At 45.5% G+C, this 11,436-nt stretch overlaps 1 protein-coding gene across 1 annotated transcript in view; it reads right to left on the bottom strand.

The window, feature by feature from the left end:
- Positions 1 to 3,327: 3,327 nt before the first annotated feature.
- Positions 3,328 to 11,436, bottom strand: part of cadps2 (Ca++-dependent secretion activator 2) — a 59,584-nt gene continuing 51,475 nt past the window's right edge. Inside the window, exons 23-28 of the mRNA XM_060060612.1 lie at positions 11,368 to 11,436; positions 11,055 to 11,138; positions 10,822 to 10,854; positions 8,365 to 8,472; positions 5,192 to 5,296; positions 3,328 to 4,164 (exon numbers count right to left, since the gene is read on the bottom strand). The exon at positions 11,368 to 11,436 is cut by the window's right edge and continues 3 nt beyond it. Coding sequence (XP_059916595.1) covers positions 3,985 to 4,164; positions 5,192 to 5,296; positions 8,365 to 8,472; positions 10,822 to 10,854; positions 11,055 to 11,138; positions 11,368 to 11,436 — 579 coding nt within the window. The 3' untranslated portion in view covers positions 3,328 to 3,984. The remainder of the gene's footprint in view (positions 4,165 to 5,191; positions 5,297 to 8,364; positions 8,473 to 10,821; positions 10,855 to 11,054; positions 11,139 to 11,367) is intronic.

Genomic DNA, 11,436 nt, shown 5'->3' with positions numbered 1-11,436 from the left:
CACGACAGACGCCCAGCAGGGGGGAGGGGGGTGTGGAGATGGGGGGGAGAGGGGGGTCAGCGCGTGACATCAGATCGAGACGTTCATTCTTCGAGACGAACCAAAGCGGTCCGAGCGCTTCCGTTACGCACCGCGCGTAAACTGACGAAATGAAGAGAAAGATTGCGTTGTTTTAACCACCAATCACAGCTGATCTTATCGGATAACACACTCACACGCGCACACACACACACACACACACACACACACACACACACACACACACACACACACACACACACACACACACACACACACACACACACACACACACACACACACACACACACACACACACACCAGCTCTCCGCGAGGCCTTATTATTTTTGATTAAATCGATAGCCTGATCATAGAGTTTAATTCATATCGACACTCTGTGATGGAGAGCTGTGCACGCGCCTCCAGTGAGGCTGTCAGAGAGGAGCGAGCGTTCCTCTTCCTCCTCTCGAGCTGAGGAGATCAGAGAGTCCTGCCGGCCCGCCGGGAGAGAAGATGTCGTCTTGAGCCAATAAGAATCAGAGCAGGCCTCGAGCGGAGTTAAGGTAGGCCGTCCTACTGCCACGCGCCGCGCGCGACGCCGAGCTTATAATTTGTTGGAATTGAATTAGGAAATAAAATAAATATAATTAATGAATAATAAATAGGCCTATCAGTGGAGTAATGGTTGAAATATTGTTAAATAAGTTAAATGAAAACAAAATGGCATAATAGCTTAACATAAATTATATTATGAATAATAATACAAATAGGCTAATAATTATTGCAATTATTGATGATGAGGAATGTCATATTAACTTATATTATCATCTATATATATTGTCCTATTATATTATTATTATCATACATTTGAATCATTATTCCACATTAAACATCATTCTATTCATATTAATTTATAAGTTTTAATATTACTGTAATCATCAGTATTGGTGACATTATATCGTAGAGAGCATGTCGTGATAAAGTGTGAGGACGGTTTGGCGCGTGTCCATGGCGACACGGCGAGGCAGAAATCCTTATGATAGCATTTATGCGTTTTTCCTAATTTAGTTAAATGTTTGACAAAATCATCTATAATATTATATTGCGACAATACGATTTTTCTTAATGTAATGACTGATTGTATTATTATAATAATTACAATCATATTTGAACAATATTGTTATTTGATTTTCTGTATTATGACAATTGTATTTTATCATTATTAAATTCATGATGATTATCGCCTGTTATCCTCGTTATTAATATGATATTATCATCATTATTGTTATTAATGTGATGTTATTATTATGACACAATGTTAGAATATAATCATGTAATTAATCTGATGTTATTATTATTATGACACTGTAGTATATTTATACTATTATCATTATGGTATTGTAATTAATGTGATATTATTATTAGGACACAAAGATATTATATTACGGGTATGGTTATTAATCTGATATTATAATGACACTAAGATGTTATTATTATATGATGGGTATCGTTATTAATGTGATATTAGTATGACACTAAGATGTTATCATATGATGGGTATCGTTATTAATGTGATATTAATATCATGAAACGGAGATGTTATAATCAAGGTATTATTATAGTATTGGGTTGTTATTAATGTGAGGTTTTAATTATTATTGTGACACTAAGATGTTATTATTATATGATGGTCATGTTATTAATGTGATGTCATTATCACATTAAGATGTTATTATACGATTGTATTGTTATGAACGTGATATTATATGACACTAAGATATTATTATTATATGATGGTCTTGTTATTAATGTGATGTTTTTATTATTATGACACTAAGATGTTATTATTATATGATGGTAATGTTATTATTGCGACGTTATGACACTATGTTGTTATTATTACACTAAGATGTTATAATTATGACAAGATATTATAATTATGACACTAAGATGTTATTATTATGACACTAAGATGTTATTATGATGCTAAGATATTATTCTTATAGAGTTGGCCTAGAGAGTGTTTAGAGTGTTATAGAGTGTTTTATTATTATTATCATATAACTACCGTACCGTGTGATATTATTATTATTATGACACTCAGATGTTATTATCGTATTACGGTATTGTCGCCGTGTGATTCTCCCGCCGTGGAGCGTCGGGAGGTAATTGGGTGTCAAGTGGTTTCTAATCAGCGCCTCTAAATGAGCAGGGCGCAGGACACGGCGCGGACGCGGCGAGGCGCGTCTTCCGCGGGGCTCACATTTCCCCCCCCACCGCCCGCTCATCGCGGCCCGTCCCACCTTTTGTCCACCGTTTGGGGGAGGATTAGGATGGGAGAAGTCTTCAAAACCATCAGTCTAATGATTTGACTTCGCGTCTAAATCTCTTTAATTGCGCTCCAGCGCCTCGCTAATCTGCAGACCGCCGCCCGCGCGCCAAACGGAAGAAATTTCACAGAAATTAATCCATTAATAACTTCATTCATCACTCATTCATTCTAACGTCGGGAACGAAACGTGCAGATTAAACCTGCTGTTGTTTTTTTTTTTTTTGTTGACTTTAGGAATCTGAAGTTTGAATTATTAAAATAACGACGTTACTCCACATAGGCTATCTGATGTGAACATTTATTAAGAGGTTATGAAGCTCTGCTGACGGGCCGACTGGTGACGGTGAAACCGGGCCGGTTTGGTCCTCTAACGGGACGTGGATGTGAACCGGGCCGGTATGACTCTAACGCGACGCGTTGCACTTCATAAATTTACGATCCGATCTGCGTTAATAAAATTCCCAAGTTCTGACTGAGGAAAACGGGTTCCTCTTTTAACACTATCCTATGTCAATTATCATCGACAAAAATCATTTGAACCTGAACCATAAAACAATTCTAAACCTCATTTTGTTTTCATGTAAATATCTTTTGTACTAATAGCCTAACCGATTGCTTTATAAAGAATATTGCTACTGTTAAAAACACTGTAATATATGAATACCTAAAATAAATGCATTCTGCTCATTTAAATAATTGATGCTGCTCCTTTGTAGATAGATTATTTATAAATGATCTAGTAATGAATCCATTATTTATACTACTAAATCCGATTTGTTATTTGGCAGATTTTAATACACATAATAATTTGATTGAATGTGTGTGCTTGTACTTGTGTGTTTGTGCGTGTACGCGTACTTGTGAGTCTGTGTGTGTGCATGCGTTTTGGTGTGTGTGTGTGTGTGTGTGTGTGTGTGTGTGTGTGTGTGTGAACACCTTATGAGCACAAACCAGATCAGTTAAACAGCTTCAGCACGTGACGTCTTTAGAACCACTTTAATTATGATTTGGATTCAATTAAAACATTTGACACACCTGAATAGACAGGAGAAAACAAGGCAGATATAGAATATACCACAAGATCACATCCTGGGGAGGAGGGCTGACGGGGAGCAATGGGAGACATCTTGAGTTACCGGGCAGAGAGCAGTTTGAACCTAAAGCACCACAACACTCATCTTCACTGGAGCACACACTGGCCTCCTATTGGCTAAAAGACTGAGGCCGCTTCCCAATTGGTAAAAGACAGGAAGTGTTCACAGAAACGTCAAGTAAAGAACGACACCATGAACAGTTGACTCCTTAATATCTCCTAATTCTGGAGACGTAGGCCCCCAGGACCCCCCAGTAGAGCCTCTGTCGTGCCCCCCCACACACACACACACACACACACACACACACACACACACACACACACACACACACACACACACACACACACACACACACACACACACACACACACACACACACACACAAACAAACCCCTGGGGAGGGGGGCAGCTGCTGGGTAATGGGTGCTGAGGAGGCAGGGGAGTGGGGTGAGGAGGAGGATAGGGGGCGTGAGGAGGAGGCGTGGCAGGAGGAGAAGGCGGGGGCGGGGCTTGAGGAGGAGGCGTGGCGTGAGGAGGCGGTCAGTCGTCCTCCTGGTCGCTGTCCCTCATGGAGACCCCCTGCAGGGCGTCCGGCCCCCCGGGGCAGCGGACTGCCAGCGTGGCCTCCTCCACCGTCAGGCGGCTCAGCAGCGTCTCGTAGCTGGGGGTCCTCAGCGCCGCGTCTCCCACGCCCTGCAGCCGGAAGTCCCGGTACGTCTTCTGCACCCAGAGTCCCGCGTTAACACTCGTTACTGCTCACCAACTCATGGTGTGTTCCAGATGCCTAGTAGACCGCCCGCACGAGTTGCAAAGTGGGAAATCGCCCAGCTTTCTTGGGGCATTTCACGGAGAGACGCCCCCTTTTGGTTTGTCCCACTCGGGATTCTGAGCGTCCAGCGAGTTCACCGAGGGTGGCCGTACGACTCAACAACAAAAATGTCTGCGCCCGTAATGAGATTTATTTTCTTTGTATTTCTACCACGTTGGTCATTCTAAGTTGATTGTAAATGCCCTTACACAATTGATTACATTGCTGCTTTAATCCGGTCACCTATTTATGCATTGCACGGTCTTGCTGTGCGTGCAATACAATGTAAAGTTGTGTTGTTTGTTTTCAAGCCGGTTTGCTAAAGAGGCAAATGTAGCTAACAATAACAACGACTAGCCAATGACATACACAATCACAAAGACAAACGGGAACTCCATAAGTGCTGCAAGCCAGGAAATGACGTCACATGAGCAGCTCGTGCGGGAGGTGTACAGCGCATCTGGAACACACCTTCACAGCAGAATATCTCATGGACCAGAGAAAGGTCGTTCAGGCGCAGTAGGGGTCAAGGGTCATTTTGCTCTAGGGCGCATAGTGTTAAGGGTTTTATCCCTCCCCTTAGGATGATCCATGAGTTTATGATCAGGTATCTTATCTATTGATCCATCTCTCTATTAGCTGATTATGTCTTTATCTTCCTGTCATTCAATTATTTATTGAATGACAGGAAAATACAAACATGGAAAACAATTCATTAGAACGAGTTATTAGAATGTATTTCTCTATATAATTTTCTATTTATATATATATATATATATATATATATATATATATATATATATACATAAGGAGTCCAGCTTTTTATCAAACACCTTTAAATAAAGCTATGCTCATTCTGATGGTCGGTGTTAAAACCTGTGTAGCTCATCTATATTTATCAGCATGTGGGCCAATGGGGCGGCGGCGGGAGGCGGTTACCTTGACGATCCTGATGAGGGTCTTCAGCTGGTAGACGTGGAGCTGGAGGTCCATCCTGTCCGTCAGCCACACACACGCCGCCTTCACTGAGCTGCTGTACCACAGCTACACACACACGCACGCACACACACACACGCACACACACACACACACACACAACAGAAGAAAGGTGTGTAAGTGCTGAACAATAAGGTTGTCCGCACTGAAGAACGTGAGCTCTGAAGGACGCCTGGTCCACAGTCAGCCTGAGGGCTTGTTGACAGGTATATATGTACACATGTTTTCTCACTCGATTTTTTTTTAAAATTATTATATATACTGTATATATATATATATATATATATATATATATATATAAGAAGAAAAAATATATATATATGCATGAATGGATGTAAATTCGGTTGGAAGCCTACATATAGCCTATAATAACTGTACTATGAAGTTAAAGGAAAAGGTGTGTGTGTGTGTGTGTGTGTGTGTGTGTGTGTGTGTGTGTGTGTGTGTGTGTGTGTGTGTGTGTGTGTGTGTGTGTGTGTGTGTGTGTGTGTGTGTGTGTGTGTGTGCGCGTGATAGAGCTCCACACCGCCCCTCTGTCTGTGTGACACGGTCAGACAGACAGAGGGACAGAGCTGTGCACCGTCCCTCTGGTCAGACGGCGCAGGACGTCCGTCAGATCAGATCCCCCCGTCCCCCGGCCCAACGGAGAGACCCCTCCCTCCTCCCTCCCCCCCCCCCTCCATTATCTGAAGAGGAGGGTCTCAGGGAGGAGGATATCTGACCCCCCCTCCATGAGAAGGAGGTCTGTCCCCCCCCCCTCCATGAGGATGTCTGACCCCCCCTCTAGTGGAGGAGGTCTGACCCCCCCCCTCCATGAGGAGGTCTGACCCCCCCTCTAGTGGAGGAGGTCTGACCCCCCCCTCCATGAGGAGGTCTGACCCCCCTCTCTATGGGGGTGAGGTCTGACCCCCCCTCTAGTGGAGGTCTGACCCCCCCCCCTCCATGAGGAGGTCTGACCCCCCCTCTAGTGGAGGAGGTCTGACCCCCCCTCTATGGGGAGGAGGTCTGACCCCCCCTCTAGTGGAGGAGCTGACCCCCCCCCCCCCCATGAGGAGGAGGTCTGATCCCCCCAGTCTCAGGTGGACGTCTGCTCTGAGAGACAAACACATTCTTGGTCGGCTCACACGGGGCTCCGGTTACAGCGCTGTTGTCATGGCGTCGTCGGGCGTTGTCACGGAGCTGTGGCTGTCAGCTGGGGTGACGGCCCACCTGCCCTGGGACCACGCCCCTTCATGGGACCACGCCCCCTCCCGGCTCAGAGGCTCTGGGTTCGATCCCCAACGTCCACAGTCTGCCTGTAGGCCTCCTCACCGGACCTGCTCCTTAAGGACCTCTTTACTGCGTCTGTCTGTTTGTCCGTCAGTTCGCATGACTGCCTGTCTCTCTACCTTTCTGTCTGTCTGTCTGTCTGTCTGTCTGTCTGTCTGTCTGTCCGAATTTCTGCCTGTCTCTCTACCTTTCAGTCTGTCTGTCTCTCTACCTGTCTGTCTGTCCGCATGTCTGCCTGTCTCTCTACCTTTCAGTCTGTCTGTCTCTCTATCTGTCTGTCTATCCACATGTCTGTCAGTCCGCATGTCTGTCTGTCTCTCTTCCTGTCTCTCCGCCAGTCCATCTGTCTGTCTCTCCAGTAAGGCACCTGTCGGTCAGAGATCTGGGAGTGCATTCAGCAGAATCATTTCAGCTCAGAGATTCCATCTCATCTCCTCTAAAGCGTCCAATGAGCTCCTAACTGGGGCCCCCGGCGTCGCCACGCGGCCCCGGCCCCCCGGCGTCGCCACGCGGCCCCGGCCCCCCGGCCCCCGAGACGCTCAGCGGAATGGAGACACTTTATTGAACGCATTAGAGCCTGAGAGCAGACCGGCAGGGGGGGGGGGGGGAGGGGGAGGAGAGGAGAGAGGAGAGAGGAGAGCGGCTAGGAGACAGGGGGAGGGGGAGGAGAGGAGAGGAGACCGGCTAGGAGACAGAGGGAGGAGAGGACAGGAGAGGAGCTAGGAGTCAGGAAGAGAAAGAGGAAGAGGAGGAGGAGGAGGAGGAGGAGGAGGAGGAGGAGAGGAGAGGAGAGGAGAGGAGAGGAGAGGAGAGAGGAGAGCAGACCAGCTAGGAGACAGGAGGGAGGGAGGAAGAGAAGAGGAGAGAGAGGACCCTCCTCTCTTCCTCTCTCTCCTCTCAGGAGGGAAGGAGAGGAGGAGAGAGGAAACAGATGAAGATGTATTTTTATATGTTTATATATTTAGCGCATGGAAGAAGATGTATTAAGGGGCGGGGCTTCAGGAGGTCAGTTCACTGAGATGGGTTCTCCTCCTCTGATTGGGTGAAACCCCCGCTGAGTGCTTATACACAAACAAATAGAGGTGGACGCACACGCAAGCATGCACACACACTGCCCTGCACGCATGCATGGACACACACACAGCATGACACACAGATAGGTTAGATACACGCTGAGACACACACCTGCTGCTGCCTATCTCTCTCACTCAGACACACACACACACACAAACACACGCCTGCTGCTTCTATCTCACTCAGTCTCTCTCTCACACACACACACACACACACACACACGTACACGTGCGTGTGTATATATCTTTATACATAAACCTATGTATATCTAACTATATGGATATATCTATGTATAGATACACACACACTTGTATTAGTGGAGTGTGCATAAGTGTGTGTGCACGCGTTTCTGTACGTGTGTGCTAGTGTGTGTAGACTTTCTGTTCTCAGTGTGTGCGTGACTGTGTGAGTGTCAGCACCATTAGCTCCTCTCCCCCCTACTCCCTCCCCCAATCTCCCCTTCCCCCTCCATCCCCCCTCCCTCCCCCTACAGGGAGGAGGTCATCTGCTCTGTGTGTCATCTTCAGACAAGCTTGGTTACCGTGGAAACCCCATCACTACCATCAAAATCATCATCATCATCACAACTACCATCATCATCATCATCATCATCACCAACACCATCATCAACATCGTCCCTCAACCATCATCATCGTCATCATCATAAGCGTTGAATCCACAGAGTGGCTCAAAAAGACAAAGTTCACCTCTGACCCCTCGCCCCCCCCCCCCCCCCCCCTCAGGTGTTGATGTGTTTCAGGATCCATACTCACATCAAACACCTTCTGGGTGTAGAGCTCGTCACTGATTCGCTCCCGCAGGATGTCCTGGTTCTGACGCACGAATGAGATGTAGCCGTCAGCCAGGTCCAGACCGGGCTTCTGCAGGAGGGACACAGGAAGGGGCTCAGCTCACACAGGAAGTACCACAGGAAATAGCTCAACTGCGACAGGGAGTACCACAGCTCACATTTTTGAAGTACTTCAAGGCAGACAGGACTGTACTTTTATAACTATGAGTCTGTACCTCTATAACTATGAGTCTGTACCTCTATAGCTATGAGCCTGTACCTCTATAGCTATGAGCCTGTACCTTCCTCTATAGCTATGAGTCTGTACCTCTATAGCTATGAGCCTGTACCTCTATAGCTATGAGCCTGTACCTTCCTCTATAGCTATGAGTCTGTACCTCTATAGCTATGAGCCTGTACCTCTATAGCTATAAATCTTTACGTTACTTTATAGCTATGAGTCTGTACCTCTATACCTATGAATCTTTACCTTACTTTAAGGCTATGAGTCTGTACCTCTATAGCTATGAGTCTATACCTCTTTAGCTATGAGTCTATACCTCTTTAGCTATGAGTCTATACCTCTTTAGCTATGAGTCTATACCTCTTTAGCTATGAGTCTTTATAACTAGGAATCTGTACCTTTCTCGAGAAGTTTGAGTCTGTACCTCCATTGCTATGAGTCTGTACCTCTATAGCTGTGAGTCTGTACCTTTATAGCTTTGAGTCTGTACCTCCATGTCTATGAGTCTGTACCTTTATAGCTTTGAGTCTGTACCTTTATAGCTTTGAGTCTGTACCTCCATGTCTATGAGTCTGTACCTTTATAGCTTTGAGTCTGTACCTTTATAGCTTTGAGTCTGTACCTCCATGTCTATGAGTCTGTACCTTTATAGCTTTGAGTCCGTACCTTTATAGCTTTGAGTCCGTACCTTTCTAGATACACTCTTCCATTAAAAACAGCTTCAATGGCATGAAACATAAACATCTACATGTCATAGCATATCCTACATGAAACAAATAAATTTAAATAATTTCCCTCTGGGATTATTAAAGTATTTATCTATCTATCTATCTATCTATCTATCTATCTATCTATCAAAGGATAAATACTTTAACAAAGTATTTTGGATAATCAAAGACTTTAAGACAAAAGAGAAATGGAAATTCTCTCTGGTCTTAATCTTTTGTTCGTGTGGACGTCTCCAGCAGAACTAAGTTAGAGTGTCACATTAATCACACCTTAGCACGCAACAGAGGCTGGAGGTGTGTGTGTCTGTGTGTTTGTGTGTGTGTGTGTCTGTGTGTTTGTGTGTGTGTGTGTCTGTGTGTTTGTGTGTGTGTGTGTGGGGGATTAAAGCGGCTGCAAAGGTGAGGATGTCTGGTTTAGCAAGGTGAGAGTGGGAGATAATTACAGCTACACCTACATCCTGTTACCGCATTCTCCCGCTGGCCAGGTGTGTGTGTGTGTGTGTGTGTGTGTGTGTGTGTGTGTGTGTGTGTGTGTGTGTGTGTGTGTGTGTGTGTGTGTGTGTGTGTGTGTGTGTGTGTGTGTGTGTGTGTGTGTGTGTGTGTGTGTGTGTGAGGTCTTAACAAAGAGTTTGTGTTTCGTTCCCCACCTGTTAGAGAGGCTTACCTTTAGAAATACCTGTACTACATAAAGTACGACATAAAGTACTACATGAAGTACTTAAACTAGCTCTGAGACCTTCTAAAATTCTGGGTGAATTAACTGTACTCCCAAAAGCTCAACAACCTGGTCTGTATCCGTCAGTGCCTGGGTTTATATTACTACATGAGTATTGTTATGTATATATCCACCCAATATCATGGATTAATATACAGTGTTGTGATATATACGCAGTATAATGTATTAATATACAAAGTGTTATGTTGTTATATAAGTGTTATATATACACAGTATTAAGTAGTAATATACACTGCGTTATGTTATATCGCAACATTATGTGGTAATATACACACATATATGCAGTTTAATGATAAACTATTCAGTATGATAGTACTATTATCTGATAGGGCAATAAGGAAAGGATGTGAATATGAAAATATTATGGTCTGTCGTCTGCAGGATATGGGTCGCAAACTACAGCAGTCGGGAAACATGGAAACAAAACGTCTGGAGGTAAACAACAACAACACAAACATCTGTAGTTAAACAAACAACCACAAGACAAACATCTGGAATACAACAACGTCAACCAGTGACATCACAGCATCGTAACAGTGACATCGTCAGAATGACCTCGTCAGAGTGACATCATCAGAGTGACATCGTCAGATTGACATCACGGTGACAGGGATGTCAGACCGGTGGCTCACAGATTCAACGTTACGATCAGACGTCAGATTATCTGATAAAACAATAAAACATTAGTTTATACAGACAAGAGACGTGAGAAGAGTGAGTGGAAACACTCACGGGAACCTCCACATACTTGGCAGCAGTTTTAGTCTTGGAAAAACGGGAGGAGGAGGAGGAGGAGGGGGGGAAGGATGGGGAGAGGAAAAGGAGGAGGAGATGGCATTAAACTCAGATCAGATCAGGTTTCCATAATCATATGTTGCTTTTCTCCTGAACACTGAAAGGAACAGCTCGGCATTCTCGGGGTGGAGGGGGTGTGGCCAGACAGGGCGTGGCTTTAGCAGACTTACCGTGAAGGAGAGAATGGAGGAGAAGAGCGTTCCCTCATCGTATCTTGAGAGCTTGCTGAGCACCACCTCCAATACTGCACAGAGCTGGAGGGGGAGAGGGGAGGGGAGGGGAGGGGAGGGGAGAGAGGAGGAGGGGTGAGGGGAGAAAGGAGGAGGGGGGAGGGGAGAGTGGAGAGAGAAAGGAGAGAAGGGAAAAGAGGAGGAGGAGAGAGGATTGGAGGAGAGAGGAGAGGAGAGTGGGAAAGGAGAAACAGTTGGCACCTCCTCTTCCTGCTCCTCGCTACAACATGCGGTGGGTTGTGACTTGCGTTACCTTGGTAACGAGCGAGGACACCATGTCCGCCACCGCCTCGTCTATCAGGACGTCCACCCTGGTGTGGTA

The sequence above is a fragment of the Gadus macrocephalus genome, chromosome 9 (genome assembly GCF_031168955.1).
Source record: "Gadus macrocephalus chromosome 9, ASM3116895v1".
Classification (NCBI taxonomy): Eukaryota; Metazoa; Chordata; class Actinopteri; order Gadiformes; family Gadidae; genus Gadus; species Gadus macrocephalus.
This window is presented reverse-complemented; position numbering and strand designations above follow the sequence as displayed.